Source organism: Nestor notabilis, unplaced genomic scaffold (assembly GCF_000696875.1).
Source record: "Nestor notabilis isolate BGI_N333 unplaced genomic scaffold, ASM69687v1 scaffold30222, whole genome shotgun sequence".
Lineage (NCBI taxonomy): Eukaryota > Metazoa > Chordata > Aves > Psittaciformes > Psittacidae > Nestor > Nestor notabilis.
The window spans coordinates 795-27410 of NW_009919318.1; the positions used below are offsets into that span (position 1 = coordinate 795).

Sequence of the window (26616 nt, forward strand, 5' to 3'; positions counted from 1 at the left end):
CGTGAAATTGCTAGGTACTGGAAAAGTGAAGCAGAATTAATTCTGCCTGTAACTACCTTTGAGAAAAGTGACTGGCAAAATGACCTCCTTTTCAGTCTCAGAACACTTTTAGAAAGAGGCAGATTTTTTTTAAAAAAAGCAAAGAGTTTAAAAAAAATCGAAGACTGATTACACAAGTAGCCTCTAAAAGACTATTAGGAATGACACTTATGAAACGGACTTTCTGAAATGAAAAAAATTCGTAAAAAGCGGAGAGTGAAAAAATCTCTCTTCAAGCCTTTTCTGTTAGCATTCAGGCTAAATATTTTACTACTTCAACCTTCCCCACCATCATCTTCATTCATAAACTTCTAACTAGCTGGAGGTTGATTAAAAAAATTCTGCTGGTGTGTGACAAGTTGAAAGTAGTACAACATGAAGGTTAAAAATTCAATGATTTTAATACAACCCCTGATTGAGGTAATTTACCATTCATACTATTTTCATTCAATACGAGTTGTCATTTTACCAGCCCATTCTTACATAGTTCAATAATGATAAGGTTAGCTTTGAAGTGATTCTTTTATGTTAATGACATTCTCCACATGTTGGGTCATATTTCGGGTTAAAGAACTGAAAATGTAAATGAATGCCCATTAGGGTGGGTAATAGCTGATCATTAACTTTATATTTTATTAGATCTGCCAGCCTTACTCACTCTAATTAAAGGACAGTGATTTCTTCCCTCCCCCAGCCCAGACACTACAGATGTACTCTTTCAAACTTAGATGCACATATTTTTGTAACATAAATTCAGTGTTTTCTTTGTCTTTCTGCATGTTTTTTCTAACTTACATTAGTAAATTAATTAGCTGTCTTACAGAGATTTTTCATAATAATTTAAGTAAATACACTCCTAATAGCCTTATTTTCTTATTTTAGAAAGGAAGGAAGCTACAGAGTGCTGCAATCTGTTAATGCATATGGAGGGGAAAAAGCCTGAAAATATTTGATGAAAAGAAGTTTGTTCTATTCTTTTAAAATCCTAAAATTATCTTTTACTACTTTTAATTCCTTTCTAAAGGAACTATCCTATGTTAACATTCTTTATGTACAGCAACAGTTTACTTACAAGTTTCCATGCCTTCATCATCATCATCTGCTACAGGTTTATCATATGATTTGTCTATGGCAGCTCTGAAGCTTTCATTGCAGCCTCGTCCTCTGATAATTCGCGGGCGCGGGCGGTGGAAGGGAATATCACCGTTCAGAGTCACCTCAGCAACGGCTGTCTGCAGACTTTCTAATGAGCTGGATTTCTTCAGACCTAATGAAGGCCCCACATCTCTGGTTGGGGAACCTTAGTGATTTAAGGGAGGGGAAAAAAAAAAGTAATTAGAATTAGTATTGAGAACTGCATGCTTGATTATGCATATCCATCCTGAAAGTCTTTGGGGACATACTTAACATTATTCACATCATCTCTCAATAATCTGTAGGGAATTCTCCACAGATTTGTTGGTCTCAGTAGTGAATGAGTATGTCAAGTTACAGGCAATGAAACAGACAACGTTAGCAATGCCTGGCTTTTCAAGTCAGTGAAGAGAGACCAGCATCTATTGTTATCTAATCTATTATCATCTATTATTAATAAAATTATTATTTTAAACAATCTGAAGGATAAAGTAATCACAGGACTTTAAAAACATAGGCCACAAAACCAGCAGAGATACATATCTAACGGCATCAAACAACACTATTAATTATCTTTGCTTTGAGAAAAAAAATTCATCAGTCCTAGCATCTGATGAACAGAGAGCAGATAAGGGGCATGAATCCTACTGTGTTTAGAGTAACAGTCTTGCAAAGTAGCCTGACTTCTGGCTTCAAGGAACATGTTGTTTGCTTTTAATTGAGTTTTGAAGACTTTCATCAAATTGCTAACAATTTCATAATGAAACACTTCTGAGAAATACCAGCTGACTTGCTGGGATTTTGTGAAGTTGCTTGAAAACAGTCTGTGGAAATGACTCAATTAGTCAGGCAATACCAGTTTTCCAGCTGGGAAAGAAATGCATTCCTGGCAGTCACGGGCTTGATGTTTGGGCAGCACTACAGCTGGGGCTGAGGGCAGCTCTTACCACTGCAGCATGCCCAGAGTTGTGCCAAGAAAGCCCCAGACAGTATTCTGCAAAAGCTTTTCCCCATCCCGACTTTTCTTGTCAGGTTTGTGGACTAAATGTCAAGCTTCTGTTTTTAAATACATACACTAACAGTGCAAATCAGCTGACAATTACACAATTAGATCTCATATTATAGTTAAAACTGGGAGAAATCTTTGAGGATGAGGGGGGTTGGGGCAGAGGAGGAAATCACTGCATTTATTTAAAATGACTAAAAGCAGAAGTGCAGTATAGTCATGGCCAGATTTTCGATAGAATTTGGGCTTGGAGAGCAAGATGAAGTCAGACATCATCATCATAGCTACATTTCCTGAAGTTATGAGACCAGAGCCCTCACCTAGAATACGGAAACCTCACTTTTTCTCTACCCAAAGGCAGTGGAACAGAGAAGAGTGCTGTGGCGCCACAGCAGTCCCAGGTGGTGGGTTGTTACTCAGTTGACATCTGTATCCTCATCTGACAGAGGCACAGGAAGATAAATTTCTAAGTCAATCACCACTGAGAGAGCGCTCCAAGAACTGAACCCTCAGGAATACCAACCCAATGAACAATACATTTGTAAGCAAGGTCTAGTGTGACTAATGCAAGGATTATTATTTTTCTTTTTCAAGTTTTTATCTCAGAATAATATAAAGCTCTAGAATTGATCCCTTTTCTGATAGATATTAGGAGGGAGAAGAGATATTATCTGCCACCGTTCTTTAACAAAGGTATGTGAAGTTACCTTGAACTGGGGAAAACTACTTCACTACCACAAACAGCTTTGGAATTGGGTGGAGAGGAAGGGAGTTGCTGGACCTACAGAAGTGATGTAGAATAGCAGCATGGCAGTTCTCCATTTCATTTGTTAATTTGATATGAGATGGAGCAAGGCAGCAAATGTTTTCATTTTCTATTCACCTATTAAAAATTCTGAGCAGTTATGTTAAACTGAAATCCCTCAGATCAAATAAATTCAAACAGCAGCTGTCAAAGGATTCTCTTTCAGCTGCCCTACTGATATGATGAACTTGTAAATAGAAACAAAACAAAAATCCTCTTGCACAGGTCTACACAACTCCTGCACTTTGGTTCCCCCAGCAGTCCCGTCCTGCTGCGTGGACCCTCAGCCAGAAATAAACACACCCCACAGATGAAAAATTTTATTTTGATGAACTTGCATCTCCGAGAAGAAGCCACCCTCTCACCCACAGCCCATACTGCTTGGAGTGCTGAGGGTCATGAGGATGGTTTGGGGGCACAGTGCAGCTGCTGGGATGAACAACAGCAGCCAGCTGGGACAAGGAAGGTTTGATGGCTCCCCAGCTGTACAAACACACTGCAGCCCAGGCTCACCAAACTTCGGAACATGGGCTGAAGTCTAAGGCAAGTATTTTTACACAGCACTCTCTTCACCAATTTAAAGAACTCAAATTTCATTTAGACAGTGCCCTATAACACTGTCTGCTTTCTAGCATATGGCAAAATCTGCTATTCCTCCACTAATGCCTTCAGAACACAAGAAATGAGATTTTATTTTGTTTTTTTCTTTTCAAGATTGTGTTTTGTTAAAAGCAGTTCATGAGACAGGAAAAATGAATGCAACACTTTGAAGGAAAAAAGAGAGGAAACATGACAATCATATATAAACCAGCTGTTTGACAGATTCAATTTCATATACAAGAGGAAAGGGCATCCTCTTACACAGCAACTTACTGTAAACTTCCTTATTCCACATTCTGCTTTGCAGCCTTCTAAATCAGATGCTCATATATCTTTTCCTAATTACCGAGTGGCTCTTTTTGTAAACAGTAATTATAAAAAGGCATTTATGTGCCCATTTATGTTCATAAAGAACATTTTATAAACATTCTATTTCCTGCCACCCAATACAGATCTTTGTGAGAACTGTATTTATGCAAGTCGTGCTTTCCCAAAGGAAAAGCTAGATGGGATATGACCTAATGTTCCTTGAGTACTGTAAAACTAATAATAGATTACATAAATGATAGGAATATTCATCGAACTTGGGTGGCCATGAACACAAATGTGAACAGGTTGCAGAACCTGAAAGAGGGAAATGTCTTTTCACAAGCAATTTAAGCCCTGTGATCGTAAAGCTATGTATATTTTAATACCTTTGCTAAATTCTATGGCCATTTCATAGCAAGTCTACTATTTTGCAAACACATAGTTAAGCCTCCCTGTAAATTGAGTTCAGAATTTATTACTAGAATTCACGAGCCAGAAAGTGAGTTGTTTACCCATAATCTGGTAAGAAACAGCAAACTTTCTTTAAAATGGATTCTGTTTAAAATTTATGAGTCACATCAAAACCCTGTTTTCTAAATACAAAAATGTCAGCATTTCTCTGAGCTTTCACAGCACTGGTGGTAATCATCAGAAACGTTATCTGCTCCGAACAAGTTTTATTTTGACACTAGAATGTAAAGTAAAGAAAAAAAAAAAGAGAAAAAGACACATCTACCTAAAAGCATCTTTATATGAGTGAGGGATGAAACAGATTCTTCTATCATTTTTAAAATTCAAAGTTTATAAAAATTTTCCTTTCCAACAATTTTCTTAAAAAGTATCCTTTGAGGTAGATTCATCCCTGTGCACCATAGCAGCCCTCTGCTCAGCCACATGGCTTTCCTCTACATGCCACACACCTCATCCATCTCCCAAGGGCTTTGTAACATGCTGCCACCACCCTGTCAAGCACACCGCCTGCCCACCACACATGCGTTGCCACTCTCTACATACCCAGCCAGCCAGCCACTGGGGACCACAGCCCAGCCTTTCCCTCCAGGCCATGCAACCACCCTCTCTGGTCATGCATGACTGTGCTGGCAGTGTGTGTGTCTGCTCTCACATGGCACAGCCAGCCCCCACCATGTTACTTCATAACATGTACAGATCCAATGAGACCATTAATACACATACAATCACGTGAAGCCTACGTGTTGCTCCCTGCTCCAAGCCCTTTGTTTTTCCCTTGTGCTGGTGCTGTTTAACAGATCATTGTGCTTCCTTTTCTTTTGCCTTACATTTTTATACTATGGGACAAATCCATTTGGGTGATTTGCAAAAGCAAAAAGCACTGACAAACGATATATGATGTTTCCTTCAATGTCTAATTTTAAAGGCTATAAGGTAAAGTTTTCGTCAGCACTTCAAGTGATTTAAAATGACAATGTTGTTTCATACTGAAATGTTATTCTTATTAGCTCTTAGGTTAAATACTACCAGCAACTGATGCCAAAAACTTTCCTCAATTTGATCAAAACAATTTTGCAAAGGCACAAAGTCTACTTTCTTAAAGGACATTAGCAGTGAGTGTCTATTTACTATCATCTGCTCCATTAGATCTGATACATTTCTATTCCTAGTTCCCTTACACTAAAAAAGTAACATTTTGATGAGAGCAGGGGAGGAATATAGCAAGGAACTGCAACAAAAATAGTTCCATTTTGGTTGCATTTAATTAAACAATTTGTTATAAAAGCACTGTGTAAAAATAGATAAACAATTTAAATACAGGTTCTTTGAGGTTGGGTTTTTTTTTTCATTCTTTTTCATTTTGACAATGTGTACATGGAAAAATAACCACCTAGAACTATAGTATGCCCAGGACTCAATAAATAGGCCATGCTCAATTGCTACTGAATATACTTCTAACCTCCAGGATGATCTGTAAACACTGCAAGGATTAGGCACTTCAAATGAACTATAGAAAGAAAAATAATTAAAAAACTATTACTAGTAATAATATTACTAGTAACTAGGGCTGGTGAGTTTTACACTCTTCTTTTCAGCCAATACTATTAAGTACAACTTTAACTGTAACAGAATTTGTTTTCATTTTTTCTAAAGTAAATATATGCTGAAGTTTTCTGGTTTCTAGAGTTCATTAAAACACCACACAGCTGAAGCGGCTTTTTTTTCTTAGAACCAAACGATTTTTAAGGCAAACTATAGTAAGTGGTTTGTTTAACAGCCACATCCATCTTCAGTAATGGGAGATATCCAGCATTTATATACAAAACCTGGTTAAAAGCACACAAGATAAATAAAACTAAAGTACAGTAAAAGGTGTTTTTCTTTTTTTCCAGCCACTGGGCTTGCTGAGCACAGAATATGTAACTGCTTAGTCCAGATGGTTACGGTCATGCTCTTTCACCCAAGTTGTCTGACTTGTCTCTTTTTTTGGAATTTAATCCAGGTGTTACACATAGAGGAAAAACTACGCTCAATTAATACCACCGTCTATTGATACCCCCAAAGCCACTATGCACTTTCAAAATCTAAGCATCATATTTTACTGAAACACACAGGTTTTACACCATTCTAATCACATATCATTCAAACAGGCAGGCTAATAGGAAAATGAAAGATAATTTACAATAATTTTGAGTTTGATCTGTAACTCCTTTTTATATGAATAATGTTCAGGGGTGAAGGCAGTTCCTAAGCATCGATTATTACCACAACCATTAATGCAACTCATATATTCACACTCTGATGGCTTTAATCCTTCAAAACATTCATACATTTTAATCTTGTGTACTCATTCTCAATTTATAAAGCTGCAAGTCTGTGGCCAAATTCTGCAACATTTTAAGAGCTAGAAATATTAACTGTTTAAATAAAAATTATAATTTTATCACTTGATTACTTACAACTTTTCAGTATTCCTATTCATGTTGTAAAGTGTGGTTAAACAGAGATGCAGTTGTGAATTATTAATTGTAAATTCTGTATGGAATCCTCTACTCCCCAAATGATAAAATAAATAAAATAAATAATATTTTGAGGTTAAAAAGGTGGATTGTTCCCAATTAGAGCTAAGTAATGTTATGGTGTCCTCTGCACCTAGCCTAATTAAAATAGCATTCCAAAGGTCAAAAGATAACTTCTATTAATAAATCATAAAGGTTCATAATTGCAGTTGGCGCATTATTTTAATTACTAATAAAAAATATGCTTTGAAAGCTATTTCTCGTTATCATTGTGTGAAACATTACAATCGAACATACATGGAAAAAATGCTATTTACATATTCTTTTGTTCTGTTGGGATGCTTAGGTTTCAGCTCCAAAGGCAAATAAACTTGCACAAATAATACTCAACTCACAATATGTATCTGATGACCACTTAAGGCAAAGGTAGCAGTTTTCTAATTAAAATAATTACTTCCAAGTACGGTGTTAGTATTGTAATAGCCAAATATTCAATTCTACATCATCTCTCTGTACATTAGAGCTTGAAGCTGGGAGGAGATTTTCCAAGATTTCTTTGAAAGGACAAAAAAATCCAAACAACTGTGAATATTTATGAGTTCAAAGTGTATAAACAGGTGTCTTCCTACAGTCACATACATGTACGACCTGGTGGAGTATACTACCCTAGGTATTTATCTACATAGAGAATTTTCTTTTCCCGTATGACTTGATTATACACAGCAATAGAAAGCAGCCATGCAAGTACTGGAATATTCATGTTTTCATGCAATTTGACTGGCAGTTCTGTAATTGTGGTAAGCTGCTTTGACCAAGGTTTCTATAGCAACAGCCTTACTGTCAATTCTTACCTGTTTTCTGGTCATCCATTGTACTGAGCTTAGTCTCGTCAGCTACTGTTAAAAGGTAAATGTATAACGGTTAGCCCAGTTAGTGCCCATGCCCCACATGCAACCAACATTCCTTCTGTTTCGCATATTTTTGGTCAAGTTAGGGGACCTTAGCAATGTCATACTTCATGCAAGTAAACTGCAACAGTAAGCAAACATTCTGGGTAGAAGTGGCAGCAAACTAGTAACCTTCATGCAATGTCAGTCATGTTCACATCACAGGCAGGTACAATATGTTATTTACACGTTAGCACATCACAACTAGTCAAGACAAGTCAACACCACCAACCTCACTGTCCCCTGGGGAAGTTGGTGAATTAGGGACTGTAGTTAAGATATTCACAATTACTGCAAAGGAGTGAATTGTATTGTATTTTATTATTCTGAGTAGGGAATTTGGTGTCTTTCAACAATCAAAACTCACTGTTTAAGGTTACTAGAGTCTGCACTTCAGAATCTTAATTCAATGGCAGAAAAATAGATGGGCTTGTTAGCGATTACGTATTCTCAACTGTTTTATCTGTTAAAATTATTTTAGTTGACTGCCTGTCTCAGCTGCTGCTACTTTATAGGGCTTCTAATATAAATATTAAAACTTGGGTCTCAAGCAGATGTCAGACTAGCCCCGTTTTCTAATTCTGAATCCGTCTACAGAATGATAGACTGTGAAGGGTCTTTAAGGCTAACTGCATTATAATCATGAACTGAAAATTACCCTGTTTACCCAGAACCACCGTGTGGTACAATTTTAAGCAGTTTCAGCTCCATTTTAATAAATAGTTTTAGTGTTTATGTATAACCATATATCCAGAGAGCTACTGTATTTAAATGTATGGACATTTACAAGTGGTACAGACAATACACAGGCCACTTGGCTATTCACGTTAAGAATATTTTACTTCCCACCACTAGACTTTGCATGCAGTAGTACTGCACATCAACAATGTGTTTGGAATTATAAAATCTATATACTTACAACATGAAAATCAGGTTCAAGTAAAACAATTGAAAAAATATCACTCACTACCTAGATCCATGCTTTTGGATTTTCGTGTTTTAACAAACTCCAACTGACTGGCATCTGAAAATTGCTTTGTACGCTTTTCTGACATGCTCTGGCGTCCAAAACCCTCTCGCTGGAAGGCAAGCACTGGATCAACATCTGGACTAAGAGTGCTGTAGGAAGGGAAAAAAATCATTCAAACATTTATCAAGATCACGCAACCTTTCACTCTGCAGAGAAAAGCATTAATTTAGCATGTGACTTCTACCAATGATAAAGTGCACATTTTAAAATAAACCACTGCAAGTAGTCAGTTACGCACACAATTGATTTGTTTTACTGCATCAAGCAATTCTAGTTAAGAAGTATCAAGAATTTTACTTATGAGCTTTAATGAAAGATATACATATCCAGTGTACTATAAATACACCACCAGAATATACAGCCCCAACACGGAAATAATTTGATGGAGAATAAACCAGTTCCTTTTTCTTCATGAGAAACAAATATATTCTGTTGATAGTGAATTACCAGATTTGCCTTCATGACAAAATGTTTTTAGTAAAGCATAAATAGAGACTGTCCTGCCCGAAGTCCACAGTGCTTTAAACTTCTTAATTTAAAGACTTTGCATGAAAATTTTTCTCCATATGTGAAATTGCTTGTAATTTTTTCACAGCATCTCCTAGTTTTAACCTGGCTATGAAAAGCAAACTTATTTTTTACTCATCATTTACCTACAGTGCAAATATTTACCACAGTGATTGCACCACTGAATCAGAAATGGGGGTAAGTGGACTGAGCTTCAGCCTCTTCTGAAGGTTTCTTGCGTGACCTTGGCTGAGTGAGTCAGGTCTTCAGTGAGCAGTGATCAGTGTTTCACTTTGCTTCATCAGAAGCATGCTGATGACAGATTTGTAAATGTTGGCCAAATGTTGATAGAATCATGAATGCAAGAATGCAGGCAAAATTTGGTGTGCAAGCTAAACCCTAGGCTTGCAATGTGTCACCATGGCCACGACTCATGTTAAAAATGAAAAATTTTTAAAAATGCAAGATTGCTTATTGCTAATAAATAGTATGAAAGGAAATTCACACAAACATTTTATGGCTGCTGGAAAAGGGCACAGTATTAGAGAGAGCCTGAAGGCAAGCCCAAAGAATTTAGATTTCTACTTCAGCTGTCACAAAAAGAAATCAACAGCATAAAATACTTCGGGGGGATGGGGGGGGTAGGGGGTGGTGGTGGTGGAAGTGTTTGCACCATTGTTACCTATCCTGTAGAAAAAAAGATTCCTCAAAATCCTCCCTCTGATTATTGTTGTAGTTCAAGATAAAAAAAAAAGCAAAAAAAAAGCTGTCTTGCCAACGAAACCTCTAAACAGACTAAATGTCATTCAAAATACTGTATGTATACATGTCAGTGTTCAGCAACATGTTTCAAAAGAATTATTTCCCACTTTAAGGACTATGTATAAGACACATCTTATGCCTATTGAGAAAGAGGAAAATAGTGAATATCTGAAGAAACCAACTTATACTTTTAAATTCTGTAACATGCATATGTTGATGTATTCCATGTACTGTAATATATAGAAGCATCTTTGATCAACACCTGGGTATTAGGCACAACAGTGAAGAAAGGTAAGGAAAAGTGTCTAAAGGAATCAAGTACTATAAAGGATGAAAATCACTATCCGCATTACCAACAGCCTAGAAGAAATTCAGCCTAGAAGTGGCAGATTTACAAATAATAAGATATGTGCCTGTGACAGGCATATAATACTTAAGTGAGAGCAGGATCAGAGCTTATATGAATAAAGTCAATGTCAAGCGCTTTTTGACTTTAATGTTTCTGGCTCAGGCTCATAATGTTTTACATTTAATTACTGCAACTATTTCAGAGATGTCTGCACAATTTAGCAACATTTGAAGCATATGCTTAAAAGCTCTGATGAATCAGAGCCTGAACTCAAAAATAACTATTTAGCCCTCACATTCACTCCCACAAAATAGGGAAAAATTATCTCCACATGATAGAAAGATAAAACAGACAAGGCCAATATACACTTCTGGAATTTAGAACATGTAGCTGAAAAAGAACCACCTAAGTCTGAAAACATCCTCCAAATGACTCAACTGAATTTGCAAGTTTTCAATGCCTTTTGTAATCAGAACATAAATGACTTTCCCAGGCCACACAGGAGTTTCTGGCTCACTGCTAGTCAACCCTGTCTCTGAAGGCCAGAAAAATGTGATTTTACTAAGTGAGAATTTTCTCTAACAACATCTGTTAACACAGCTCACGTTAGTTAAAGATGACCGGCTTCATCTTGCCGAACAAAATGTATCCTGTGACACTTTCTTCAAAAAGGGTGAATTTGTAAAACTATTTGTTTTGGCTGCATGCTCCTTTTTTTCATATGAAAAAAGAGAGCAATGAGGTCTGGACATGGAGTCAGCAACCAGGAATTCTAGAGACTGGATCTCAGCATTTCCACTGACACCACCTCCTTCAGGGGCTTTCTCTCTGCTTCCCTTACCTACCCTTATCACACCTACTTTCCACACACACTTACTAGGGGGATTATTCCTCTGTGTTTGCTTAGTATCTTGCATATTAGAGGCACTACTTAGCACCAAAGATTACTTGTTCTCTGACATCACAACATTGTAGACCTTTTTACTGTACTAATATATGAGCCATATGTAGAGTCATCAGTTTTAGTGTCCTGGTTTATTTGTGTTATTAATGACACGCAAGTGTGCTTTAGTAATTAAGGAAGGAGTAGATTAAAGGAGTTTGAATGCAAGTACATTGCCTAAAAGTATTCAAAAGCCCCCATGATGATCCACAACTGGAAAAGCCAATGAGCACAGAGGAGGAACTAATGCCCCTAAAAATGCCTCATTTTAATATTTTTCAACTACATTAATAAAAGACAGAAGGTGAATTTAGTGCAAGTCATTAAACAATGCCAAATGCAATTTACTATATTCTAGCATACTTAACAAATAAGATTTCTGGAATGACAGCTGATCCTTAAAAGAATGTAACCGTCTTCTGACCCTCAATGTTATTAAAATTCCACTTATTAATCCTGTCTTATTGCCCCTTTGTTTTCATAACATTTTCATCAAGGATTAGGGAGATATTGTGAGGCTGGAAAAGCTTACATTTTCTTCTGTGATTCAGAACAGCTGCCATTCTTGTTTGGATAACCCTTCATCCATATTCTTAGTTTTATCCTTTGTGCCTTCCAGCAAAATCATACAATGCACCTCCGTTTTACAAGTTTTCCTTCATCCATTAGCAGCAGGAAATTAATGCAGCAATCTAATTCTGCTGCTACTTACCTTTTTACAAATAGAATACATTAGATAGTAAGGTGCTGCACTGATCTACACTTTTAAGTGCAATTGTATCCGAAAACCTTTACAGTTTCTCATATGCGTTTAAAGGTTTTGAGCATGATCAATTCCAAAATATCTAATCCCTATGTTATTTACTGTTACTTTCATTTCACAAGAAGTATATGAATAGCAAGATAAGCTGCAGAAGTAAATGCAAAGGCATCTGCAGGTTTCAAATGGGCTCTTACTTTATGCTGTAGGTTTTTGCTCATATTCAGCTAAAAAAAATCCTGCATAAATAAGCTATTATGTGCAGCCTTGAGTACTAGTCTATTTAAACGTCTCAAATTCTCAGCTCTAAAAGCTTTTACAAAAGACAGATGGACTTTTCAGGGGACTCAAGTGCAGGCGTGACTTGTCCAAGAGAAGAGCTGAAATATTAAAAAAAAACCCCAAACCCTAAAAACAAACAAACAAACAAAAAAGTCCAAAACATACACAAATGAGGATGAAAAAAATTACCTATTTATACAATCATTAAAACAGTGCTTAGAATACAGATCTGAATTCTTGGACTGAAGATGAAATAAACTAATATAAAGCAAAGATGAAGCTGACAGGTGCACATCAGCTGGCAGGTGCTGTTGCTGTTTTATTAAGATACCACTGACATTCATAACAGGCTCAAGAGACAAGAAAAATAAGAAAATTCATATACTTCACACCATTTGTGGTAATTATCCAGCTTCAAGAAGTGGCAGTGTACAGGGGTGGGCTTTTATTTTGCTATTACTATAGATAATTACAAGACTTGCAAATTAAATCTTAGATCTGTATTAATTGTACTAACTAAGCAATAAACAGTATTTCTTTGCCAGGAACCTAAGCAAGTCAATAATGGAGCTCAGTGCATTTCTAAGACTCTTATATTAAAATAGATAAAAGTAATTGGAGAGTCAACCTAAGATTCACAGAAATTATTTTTACTATGGATTAAACAGTAAAGTAAACAGAAAGTAAAGTTACTTTCCATAACAAAGATGGAGAGAAATTTTTTAGCCTATTATGATAGGACAGTGGCAATGGTTTTAAACTAAACAAGGCTAAGACACGAAGAAGAAATATTTTACAAATAGGGTGGTGAAACATTGGCGCAGGTTCCGCAGAGAGGTGGTGGATGCGTCATCCCTGGAGACATTCAAGGACAGGCTGGATGTGATTCTGGGCAAACTGATCTAGGTGAAGATGTCCCTGCTCATTTCACGGGGTTGGACCAGATGAGCTTTGAAGGTCCCTTCCTGCCCAAACTATTCTATGATTCTATACTTTCAAATACGTAACTAATACTTTCCATATTTTTATATGTAGACTTATTACAGTACACTTTGCATGATAGTTACAAATCATATAATGATACGAAAGGTATTTTTTGTGCATAATAAAAGAAATTTCAAGTAGTTCCTGTTACACAAGCATCAACACTAAAGCAAAACAAAGAGCTGCCTTGATCTCTAAGCAGATTTTAAATTACTATATACTACTAGAAAAAACAAGAAAGTAGAGAAAAATACTGAAAGGCTGCTAGATATATACTGGAATATAACAATAAAAATCTTTGGTTTATAGACTTAGAAATATTTACACTGAGGTTTATAAATAAAAAATTCCAATTGGAATTATTCTTTCATTTTTCATAAACTCAAGCATTTAATTTTTGCAGAGGTTTTTTCTTACAAAAGCTGGCTCAGTTGGCAGCTAAATTACTATTAAGTCATCAAATTAACACAGCTATGTACTGATTTGGTCTTAATAACAATTAGTAGCATTTCCACAAATGTGCTTTGACAGAGCACAAACCTGCAATGAGAAGTAGAAAGTCTAACAAATTATCTGTACAAATTTCCTTCCTAAAGCAGAGACAATTACTAGTTTGAAAATAGTGAAATCTAAATGTAATGAAAAAAAAAAAGAAAAAGAAAAAAAAAAAGAAAAGATTAATAGTAGCAGTACCCAAAAAATAAACTAAAGGAAAAGACATAATTGCAGTCATCTCTCTTTTTCCTTCCACTAAACCATGTTCTTACCAGTCTGTTGACTCATTAATTGCAGCTTTAGCCCATCCACCAGCATCAACAGTGCCAAACCCAACATCATCGTGGGAACTGGATGACGACTGGTCAGAGAGATGAGGAGGGAGGACCGACAGCCTGTCATCTTCAATAATGACAGTGTCATCCTGGGGCATGTTCACAGTTGGAGACAGCTGATATTTACCTGAAAAACAAAAGGGAGAAAAAACCCAAAACTTAAATAATGTCAGAGAGTACCTTGAATGCCAGAATGCCTTGAATAGTATATAATCAGAGCTGGTAAAATGTCATGTCCAACTGCAATGCTACTAATAAAAGTGACCCAACACTGATAACAAAATTAACTATATCTGACTTTACATGCATTTTCCTACACAGAGGTCTGAAAAGTAATACAAACCAGTTCTATCTGTGGCCTACTGCAAGATCACAGAATCGCAGAAGGTTTGAGGTTTGGAGGGACATTGCATCTGCTCCAACCGCTCCCCCTGGCTCAAGCAGGGACACCAACAGCCAGTTGCCCAGGACTCTGACCAAGTGGCTTTCGAATGTTTCTAAACCACCTCCCTGGGCAACCTGTGCCAGTGCTTGCTCACCCTCATGGTGGAAAACTGTTTCCTGATGTTCAGAGGGAACCTCCTGTGTTTCCGTCTGTGCCCACTGCCTCTGGTCTTTTCACTAGGAACCACCTGTCCTAGAAGATTGTATCTTCTCTTGCATCAAATAATTTGGTAGAAACAAAGAACGAATGCAATGGGGACTAACAGAACTCATCACTTCTCTTGATCAAACTTGCCCTCATAAAATTTGAAAATTGTTCGACTGCTATTGGGAACTTAAAACCCTTTAATAATGCCTCAACAAAGAAAATAATTGTGAAAGGTGATGAGAACTCATGGCTAAAGCTAAACAATTTCAAATTTTCATTCTCTCCTTTGAAAAATAGTCCAAAGGCACACATGAAAATTTTGGAAAAAAAAAAAACCCAACAAACCAAACCGCCTAATTCTATTACCACCAAATTCAAGTAAGTTTTAATGCTGTTGTTAAAATGCTTAAACTAGAGCTTAAACTAAATAAAAGAGACATAATAAAGATTCAACATTATTCTTTGTTCAGCAGCACACTTAGTTTGGTTAATTTCTGAGAGTAGCAGTTAAAAGATGATATTTAGAGGATTCTTACAAGCTGGTAAATCACTGTTTCCAAGTAAAAATCAGTTTTAATGTGCATATAAATATTACTAACCCACTAACACTGCTGCTTTTATAAGAATAAATATATACACATAATTATATTTTCCAGTAATCATTTCAATGCATAAGATTGTATAACAATTTTCAAAGTGCTAAAAAAGCACAAGAAGCTTTTAAACCTACAGAAAACTTCATGCCACCGAAACAGGATAAAAAGCTGTGAAAAATATCAGAAGGAATATTTTCATTGCAATGGTCTGTAATGTAACTGCAGCTGAAACTGAATACATGCATGAGGTACAGAGTTGGGAGCATGGGGGTTATGTAACATTATTTGGATGACAGTGAAATAAAGAATTATCACAATTTAAAATTTTAACTTGGAATAAGCTTGGATGTTATTTCAGCATCTAGAAATACTAAGCTAAAAATTGCTCTAAGGAAAATAAAGATTTGCAAATCCAGATGAACATTATTTAGTTACCTGAAGCAATGGGTAATTATTAAGTTTGATTCTTTCATACTAGTTGCACATTATTTTTTCAGGGCCAGAATATCTTTAAGAATATTTTTTCCTCCTGAATATTGATGCTCAACTTAAAAAGATCTGTCATTTGAAATGTTTGGTCCTAATACTCACTGCATGCAACATTATTTCTAATGAACAATCATGACATTACATGAATTTTATTCCTGGAAATGTATTATTTTACAAAAACAATTACTAAAATTGTCACGTGTCATGAGAAGAAACACACTATTTTAATCAACTGTTAATCTGACAAGAAACTCTGAATTATTGTAGAACTGTGATGCACTGTAGTGAAAACTTGTATTTCTATGACATAAACTGCTTCTATGGGCATATCAAATATTTTCACCGTTCATTTTTCCTACAGGTATGGAAAAATTGTGTAGAATTAGGAGAAAAGAATATTTTCCTCTTTTCTGGAAAGGTTTCAGTTGCCATCATTACCTTTGCATGCAATTACTAAAAAATGAATGAATAAATAAAATATTATTCATAAAGAGCTAGCAAAAATCCTTGCTGCACTACATAATACATTTTGTATAGCTTTCCAAAGGGGGGAAAATGGTATTCAAAAGAGATCACTGAAGAAGGCTGAAGAAGTGGCTGAAAGAAAAAGGTACTGCCTGGTGAACATCTCATCACTGTCAAACTGAAATGGATGTGTTCAGTTTGCATAACAGCTGATTCTTTGCCCAGCAATAGCTTCTTTGATGGACAGGCTAATGTTTAGCCTGATAATGTAGTTCTTTCCAAACATAATGCCTACATGTTAACTCTGTATTTAATAACGTCTCCAAAGAATTGATTGTGAAAAGGTATAACCTTATGGCATTCGGCAGATTGAACTTCCCATTTGAGAAGCTACAGTAATTCAGTAACATTTTCAAATTTTCACTACCCTTCTTTATATCTGACAAGGGTGAAGACTGACATTTTAATAGTTGCTTTGGAATTAAGGAGAGAACCCATCTGACATGCCTATGCTTTTCACAGCAGATGAAGCTAAAAACAGGTGAAAGGCTTCACCTCCAGCAGATGGTTAGACAAACCTCAGCAATGGACTCAATACGTCCTTTGTGGAGAGTTCAGCTGAAGTGGACAGAAAATAACCTTGGAGAAAGCAACTTTGCAAGTGTTGTGAGAAACATTACAAGGAAACATCAAAGAAACTTCAAACCTAGCAATTGTCAGTATATTTGACTGATCTACAAATCTATGTTGCTCGAGCTGTCTACAAAACTTCAATAAAATAATTTACCCTCAGGCTAGAAAAGTGCTATAAAATTTAGACTCAATACACCTCATGCCCAGTTTTGCTTCAACTTCAACAAGGTAATCTGTAATAATATAAAACATTTTGGATGGTGTAATAAGGAAGGGAAAACATTTTCCCTTTCAAGTGTGTCTCATCTCAGGACAATGAGGCTCAATTTTCTTGAACAAGTTACCAATCAAAACAAGCGTACCCTAAGGACCACACCAAACTATGGTTAAGAAGGGTTCCCATCTGTCTGGGCAGAAGAAGAGGTCTCAGACCTCCAGTATAAAATGACTGATCTCCAGATCTATGAGGACTTTCAGCTTAGAATGAAAATTATGCCAAACAGCAACATCTGAAACCTATAACAGCAGAGACCTACAACAGATCAGAAAACAATCTGGGCCTGAATTAAACCACCAACATAAAGAACTCCAAAAAAAAACCCTGAGCATACACAGTACATAAAATGTAAAACAGTCTTCCTCATGAAGAACTCAACTACTCCAGGTCCTTTTAAATCTTGAAAATCCCTGAAGTTTGGTTAATATGTTTGCTGTTGTAACTTGGCACTGTTATTGTTGTGGTGCTGTATCTGGCTTGGTTCTTGTGCTTTTGCTGTTGCTTTTGTTGTAGACCAGGGAAAGTCTAAAACATCTGGTGAACACAGAATATGTTCAAAACCAAGTATTACTTTATGAGTGATTGTCATGAACATTTTGATACCCTGGGATTCAGACCAATGGTACACTTCAAGCCTCCTCCACAAGTAGATGGCCTTTTTATTCTGACATGGCAAATAATTCCTAACCTGCCTGATCAAGAAATCATCATCAGCTACTCTGTGATGAAGAATGAAGTATTAACCAAAGTAATAAAATAATAAATAATAATAAAAGAAAATAGTGATGATAATAGTGATGAGACTTCCTACAGGAGGGATATAGAGAACTGTGCAATAAGAAATTATAACTTCTCCAGATCTTAATTTTTTTATTTTTATTTTTCACTAACAGCATATATATCCACAGCAAATTTTCCCATAAATATCATATCATCTAATTTTCCAAGCTACTTAGGGGTGGGATTGGGAATAAATGTCTGGGGAATGTCTAAAGACAAAAAATTTCTCCACTATATCCAGGCTTTGGATTTCAAGAAAGTGCTCGGATCTCTCAAGACTATGGTAGCAGACCACCACATTCTGGTGAGACTCCTGGCCAGGGAACTGCATTCTGCTTATAAAGGGTATTTGCATTTCACTGACACACATGCTTTCACGCTTTACATCTCCATCTTTTTTTTTTTTTTTTTTAGCTTTTTCAGTAGTGTTTCCTCCCAGTTCTATCCTTAAGATAACAATTATTTACATAGAGAACAAAGTTTTTCCTGTTCTGTAGAAACTATCAAATTTTACAAAGTTCTGGAGTATCCTTCAGGATGAAAAGCAGATTCAGTGCAAGCTATTGTTATTCTGTGTACCCCCTGGTAAATAACTTCTGTTTAGTCACCATTAGCAACAAAACCCACTGTGTTAATAAAAAAAATATCAGCAACTAGAACAGATGAAAGAGGACTCTGTACTAAGTTGTTTGATGAAAAAGAATAGTTTATAGAGACAGCAACTATGTATTTGCGTACTGCAAAACTCAGGAGCATAGTGGATGATACACAAGACTGGTGTATCAGAAGAAAAGACTTGAATTTTTAATCATAGAGCCAAGCAAACCTGTGCAACACAGTTGTTTTGAATGTATGAAAAACATGCAACCTGAAAATATTAAAAATAAACATAAGCATTTAATACAGCTGTCTAATTCTTAAAAGGCCCAATCTGTATAAATAAACGAGTACCATTCCCTAAATACAGAAAGTGGTATCTCCTCTCCATTAGAAATTTTCAGTGAAATATTATCAAGTGAAAAAGCACAAGAAAATCTATAACAGCAATAATTACCTGGAAAAGTAGATCAACATAAGAATCGGCAGAAACATTAAAAGACTCATGTAGCCTTTTTGCAGTAAGCAAACATTATTTTACATAATTTAAATCACGTTCTAAAATTGATATTTTATTCCCACTCTCACAGCAAGGCTCTGACAACCAGTTCTTGCTGTCAGTTATGAATTGAAAGAGTAAGGAAATTGTCTTAAATACCTTTCCTGAAAATTACATTATATGTATTTAAAAGAAACAATACTCTCGTAAAAGTTTGGTTCAAACTTTAAGCAACGGTTGAAAAGAGCAGACATTTTCCAGACCTTGAGATTATCACTTTTGAATCATAGAATAATTAGGGTTGGAAAAGGAAGGAAGAAATCTTGAAATTCATCAGTTTTATCAAATAGCAAAAGAAGCAGAAAGACCTACTCCTTCACACATGAAGTCAAACTGTGATCTCCTCACCAAAATGTACCAAGAGAACTAAAAGCTTACATAGCTAAATCCATTGAGTAGACATCAGGTGATTTAGAGATCCTTAAGCCAAAGGGCTCCTCAATGTGGGGAGACCACTCATGGGAATCAACACTACATAAAGCACTCTTTTTGGCTTGTTTTCATGGTCAGGACCAGCATGGGAAGACCTCCAGTCTTCCTTAGCCAGATTTTCTATGGACTAATCCTCGCTTTTAGGCCAGTTTTCAAGAGAGGAGAAAAACTCTGAAAGAGTTATGTAATACCATATATACATTTCCAAGAAAATAGATGTTTTTTCTCATTATCAATACTAATAGGATGGGAATTCCAATGCATAATAAATGATTGAGTCTTACAAATGTTAGCTACTCTGAAACAAGCAACAGTACCTATCTCTCCCAACAGGTACCTCTTCATTGTATGGCATTGCAAGAAAACATGCATGCAATATCACTGCAGTTGTAACTTAGGGGTACTGACTAATTGAGAAAAATTAGCATAATAGAAAACTGACTGCCATCTAAAAACTGGGTTTAAACATGCCAGTTCTGTGAAGCTGCTGTTGCTTCAGAAGGGAATGACCCAGTCTTAGCAAGACCAGTTTTCAGTTATGCTGTCCTACATCATATTTACTATGAGGTTCAGGCACAGTCTGATTTTCCATGTGCTTCCAACTGGAAGCATCAATGGATTCAAGTCACAACCAAACAACTTTCTACACAGTTACTGGTTTCTTGAAACAATACAGAAAGAACAATGATACAAAGGAAAACAAAACATCAACTTCAGGTTATAAAACACTTAATGCAGGATGGATTTTCTTCCCTATGTTTACCTTGCAGAGGTATCCAAAAGCATTAGATTTTAAGAGCTTTGGAAAGATTTTTCGTCTTTTGTTGAAACATCAGTTACTGGCTACTGCTAAAGGGATGAAACCAAACTGATGAACCCCAAAATTAAAAACAAAAAAAACCACAACCCCAAAACAGAGTGAAATATATATACAAACTGTTGACTAAGTGGTGGACCTCCATTTTCTAAGGCTGAAAAATCAATCTGAAGCAATTAAAATCCAAGTTCAGCCTTGCTTCATATCGGGTTTATAGCAGCATCTGCTAATATATTATACGTGTGTCAAGCACGCTAAGAAATTCTCAGATTTAATGGCCACATCTTACGCTTAAAACTTGCAACTCAAGCAAGCAATTGTCGCGTCTTCTGTCAGGTGCTATTTTCATCAAGCCGCTTTTTGTGCTTAAATTTGAAAATCCTTTCAAGCTAATCCCATCCTAGTCAGTAAATCCGACCACTCCTGTGGCACAGCAAGTTTTTGTTACCTAGCTTTGTACATCGAAAGCTGAACTGCTGCAGAGGAACTGCTAATAACCTCATTATCCACTGGGACCAGGCAGATGGCACGGCACAGAATGTACACAAGGGTTGCTTAAAATTAGTTATGAGGTATTAAAATTGGTTTCCTGCAAAGCAGAAATCTAAAAACAAATTAACAAAATGCCCTAATAAGCATAAGCTGATGCAAGTTTGCCTTATTTACTTTTGTACTTTAGTATCACTGAAACAGAGAAGAAATACTGAAATTAATTATAAATTCCCCTGAGTCACTGACTTTCATGTGAATGAAGACTCAACATGGAGACTAGATGAACCAATAATTTATTTGCCCAGATCAGACACTGAAAAACTATGTTAAATGCTCCTGTTATTTGTTCTATTGCCACAGGATATAAAATTCACCTTATAATGCCATTTGACTTACTTTCTCACATTAATTACCCAGAAGGCTTGCATGGAGCAATTTGAAGGCATGTTTTAAGTTGATTGGTGCAACATCCATGTTCCCTGTTTCCCACCTTATACGTTAATCACCCTTTGATGAATCACAGAAAGGAATAAAAACACACCCTGATTACCAGAGCTGATCTGACTCACCCATTATTCTACTCAGTGCCACGTTCTTTGTGGGTGACTCGTTGAGACCCTCGATCCCACCATAGAGGGAGTGGGAAATCCTCCGTTCCCGGTCATCCAGCAGTGTCTCTATAGGCAGCTCTGGCCCTGAGGGGCTCCCAGGTGACTCCAGCTGCACAGAGAGAGGAAAATTAGTGCCCAGGGTCCATTTAGCAGCAAGGGGGAATTGTAACAACTTGCCTAAGGCCTAGACCTGTCTGAGCACCAAATGAGCTAGAACTTCTCATCCTGGACAAATATGATTTGTAATGACAGCTCTGCTTAGCGACCAACTTTCTAAGCCACTTTACTCTACACCTCCCACGGTGCCCTGTCAAATTTCAAAACCTTCAGCCGAAAATTGGTAAAAAAAAAATATTGCATTTTAGTGTCTCTTTGTTGGATAATTTCTTAAACAGACAGATTTGGCCTTTTTCAGTACTATCAGGCAGACAGCTGGGTCATCTTTCCCACAGTGACAGCCTGTCAGAACAAGGCCCTTGTCAGGAGCATGGAGCAGGAACTCCATTTGGAATTGGGCTGCTGGTGCTTTTTGAAGCGGTGCAATTTGCTTTCAAATGTAATCATCATGGAAGCCCCCAGGAAACCCCACTACACATATTAGTAATCAATATGCAAACACTCAAACACTTTGGAGGGAAAGAAAAAAAAAAGAAGAAATCAGACTTCACAGAAACTTTTATTTTATTTTATTTTTTTCCTACTTATGATGAGTTCTTTGCTCTGCCTTTCCTGGCTGCAGGGTACAGAGACCTTGTGTGCTTCGTTCAGTCTAGAAGAGATGCGGATGGGCTGATCAGCCATATGCACAGGGAAGAAGACTACATGTATGCTGCCTCCCCACCAAAGCTGCTATTCAACAGAAGGCTCTCCTGAGTGACGTCCCAGCTCAGCTTTTGTTTGCAGAAGTTGGCCATCCCTTGTTTTCCTGTGTATGCCTCTCAGATTTTTCAAAAAGAGAGGAAAACATTGAGTTTTCCTTAGTGAGTCCCAGAGAATCAGAGCTCAGTGAAAAGCAGCATCCGTATGGGGTAAAGAAAGCAAGCAATTTGATACGGTCTAGCTGGGTTTAGCCTCCACATTAGCCATGGGCAGCACTGCTGCTGCTGTCAACACAGCCTCTGAGAGAGGGGAGAATGAGCACCCATGCATTCACTGGTCAGTCTGGATGACCAATTTGTCAGCACCTAGTCCCTCACTGCAGAGACAAGACTCCCCACACCATCACCCAGCCCTCACATGATCCAGCTCTCCTGCCCCTACAGCTCTTGGTTCACCTGAGCTCTAGCACTCTGTTGGCTACTAGGTAATGTTACCAAAGGAGCTTCACTGACATCTTTAAACCAAATCACCAAAACAGGGGGAACTGAATCTAGACCGATTAAAATAAATAAACAAATATTTAAAAATAGATGTTTTGTAGGGCAATCATATGAACTCACACATCAAAGCATTAGCTGTTCCCACCAACAAGCCTCTTCATATTGAAGTGCATAGTTAAATCTCAAGAACAATGTCCTTACACAAATCCCACAGCATATGTTTAAATGTACTGAAACACAGCAAGGACCAGATATTGCAGGATACTGAGCATGCTGCAAACTTTTTGAAGCCACTGGGAACGCTTATTCCAAGGACTGGTCTCTAAACGAGCATGAGAGTAGTTCACAGTTTCAGGAATTACAATAACAAGCGGTGTGTTTGTTGGTTGTTTTTAGTTCTTGAAACAGCTGCCCGTTATTAATCACTCTACCCACAAACCCCAGATGATTAAACATACACACTATAAAAGATTTTTAAAAATCAGTTTCAAGGGCTACAAAGCACTCAGCTACAGTCTTCACAGCAGAGGCTTTGAAGTCAGACCAATGGACTGATGACTTCTGACACTGGGGTCCTGGCGTAACGCCTGGTACACGGAGGGGTGAGGTTTGCGAAACACCGCATTGCAAAGTCGAGGAGACCATGACTAAGAGGTCGCAGAGTCTGTAAAAATTATTATTTCTGTTCAAAGTCATCATCTGTTTAATATAAATGAGATATTTAATGAAGTTCCAAATTGTAGACTTATCTCTCCCAGTTTGATAAGCACTGGGGAGATTTACTGCATCGGAGGGTCAACACAATTACAATTGGAGGCACGTCAAGCTGCAGGAGAATAATAAACTTGCAGTGCAAGTGAATTAGACTCAATAAGGTTTAAATTGTGAAATGAGGATTTATTAGTTTTTTTAAATTGCAGATTACAACTGACAGATTTACTGAAAAGTAAATTAAAGAATATTTGTAGCCTCTGTTATAAAGGAATCTAAGGCAGATTCAAAAAGAATAGAAATGCTAAATTCTGAAAGACTAAGAAAAAAAAAGCACAGCAACATTAGACTGCTTGAGGACTTAAACTTGCACAATAAAGGCATTAAATGATAAACTAACCTTTATTTCACTGACTTTAAATAAGGTGTGAAAATATCAAAGTGCTTTGGGATTTATTCTCTCAGTGCTATATTGATGACTTTATGTAACCAGTGTCCAGCTTTTAGTGAGCCATATCACACAGTCCTCCTTCATGTGACAACCCATCAAATTTCAAACTCATTTGTAGGAGGGTCTCAAGAGATTTGCAGAAAGACACTGACAAGAAGAAAGCTCTGAATCAGAGAAATACATAGAAATTCACTCCTGGTAATGCAATAAAGTACAGGGTAAATAAAAGAAACAGCAGGAGTGTTGTGTTTAGATGGCCATGTTTTGCAAAGTGAATCACGTATTTTGTAATTTTCATGGGGAAAACTTTTTCCATTTCTAATTAGCATCTCAAAAGCTGGACTTAAACAAAGGCATTGACAGCCAACTACACAAATATTTTACAAAAGATACAATGCCTTTTATAAAATAGCAAAAATTAGACAGAAATTACACAACTGACTTTCACAAGTGGAAAAAATAAAAAGTCTTTTCTTTACATTGTTAACAAAAAGTTTGTGTAAGAAAAATACATTGAATTTGGAAATCATGCTGTGAGCAAGACAAAGAGACTAACAGTCCAAAGCAAGGCTGCAGTTCAAATAAAGACTTCTTCCTGATGTGTTTCTAAGAAAGAGCTTGAATTTCACATTCCAGTTCTTCCCTTAGCCAATATCAGTGCTATCTGGTATAATTTATTTTATTAACTCATAAAGAGTAACACAAACAAAGATGTATGAATTCCTGACCTTCATTAAAGGCCCAGCAAGGAAAGCAGGCTAGGAAGCAACTGGCCCCTTGTTCTGGGTTCAGCTACAGCAGTCATTTTTTCTCCTTCTTAGTAGCTGGTGCAGTGCTGTGTTTTTGACTTTCAGTCTGGGAACAATGCTGATAACACCGATGTTTTTAGTTATTGCTCAGTAATGTTTACTCTGACCAAGGACTTTCTTAGTCTCATGCTCTGCCAGGGAGGAGGGGAAGCCGGGAGGAAGCAGAGACAGGACACCTGACCCAAACTGGCCAAAGGGGTATTCCATACCACAGCACATCATGCCCAGTATATAAACTGGGGGGAGTTACCTGGAAGGCCAGGATTGCTGCTCAGGTCAGGCTGGGTATTGGCTGGCGGGTGATGAGCAATTGTATCCTCTCCCCTTGTTATTTCCCTCATCATTATTATTATTGGTGGTAGCAGTAGTGGTTTGTATTATACCTTAGTTACTGGGATGCTCTTATCTCAACCCGTGGGAGTTACATTCCTCCAGTTCTCCTCCCCATCCCTCTGGGAGCAGGTGGAGGAAGAAGGGCAGGAGTAAGGGAACAGCTGTGTTGTACCAAGTTGCCAGCTGGGCTTAAACCACAGCACCCCTATACTTCCTATCCATAGCTGCCCCTAGCAGTAGCACTTCTTGATGTGGCAATCTGGAGTCAGTAACTGGCTGAGGTTGGATGGAACCACTGGAGATTATCTAGTTCAACCTCTTGCTCAAAGCAAGGTCAGCAAGAGCAGGTTGTGTCTTGTCCAGTTCGATTTTGAATTCCTCCAAGGACAGAGACTCCACAACCTCTCTGGGCAACCTATTGCAAATGGTTGACCACACTCTCAGAAGAAAGTTTTCTTATTACGTTTAAAGAAATTTCTTGCATTTCAGTTTGTGCTGGTTGCTTCTCCTGGCACTGGGCATCCCTGAGAAGAGTCTGGATCAGTCATCTTATTCTCCCTCATCAGCTATTTATAGACACTGGTAAGATCCCCCTGAGGCTTCTCCTCTCCAGGGTGAAAAGAGAAACTTCCCTCTCTGGGTCCAGCACTGATCTATAATAAATGATCATATTCTAAAATGCAATCGTATCCTACAGATTGCCTGTAGCTCCATTTCTCCCCATTCTCTTAAAATAAAAATAGAAACAAGATTATAATTTTTTTTCCCAATCAAAAAGGTCTCTACCCTGGCCCTTTGTCATTCAGATAAGAACCAGCTGTTTGCTAAAGCACTGTGTGTACTAACTAGCCCAGCTGCTGCTTATCTAGATGATAAAAGGACAACGTATGTGGTCCTTTTTACTTCAACACCACCATCCATCCTATCTGAAGTTATGCACATAAATAGGAAAAAAGTTTATGTACAAGAACATTGCCAAAATATTCAAAGCATAAACAACTTTTTTTTTTTTTAAAAAAAAGAAGAAACAATGATCAGACTCCATCCTTCTTTCAGAAAGTAAATTATCCAAAAAACTAGCATGAAAACATTATGGATTTTAAAGCAGCCAGTATACAAATTTGCTATATATTGCACTGCATCCAGGGTACCAAAGCTCTTTCTGTCACACAGAGTGATTTCCCAGGCTTTCTTTTTCCTTTCTTATCTGTGCACTGTGGCCAAGATAGCCAAAACGCTTCAGCTTCGTGTTTCAACAGAGTTACTTTTATAATACTACTACCAATGCTAAATATGATTTTTCTTTGTTACCACCCAAGTTGTGATCCTGTTTTAGGGCCAGACTTTGCAAGATGCGAAAATGCAGGTAAACAGCC

The 26616-nt window shown here is 37.1% G+C and overlaps 1 protein-coding gene across 1 annotated transcript in view; it reads right to left on the reverse strand.

The window, feature by feature from the left end:
• Positions 1 to 1111: 1111 nt before the first annotated feature.
• LOC104402326 (partitioning defective 3 homolog) overlaps positions 1112 to 26616 on the reverse strand; it is a gene marked incomplete at both ends in the record, with an annotated part of 50960 nt that continues 25455 nt past the window's right edge. Inside the window, 5 exons of the mRNA XM_010010173.1 lie at positions 1112 to 1339; positions 7735 to 7779; positions 8801 to 8949; positions 14215 to 14404; positions 21576 to 21726. Coding sequence (XP_010008475.1) covers positions 1112 to 1339; positions 7735 to 7779; positions 8801 to 8949; positions 14215 to 14404; positions 21576 to 21726 — 763 coding nt within the window. The remainder of the gene's footprint in view (positions 1340 to 7734; positions 7780 to 8800; positions 8950 to 14214; positions 14405 to 21575; positions 21727 to 26616) is intronic.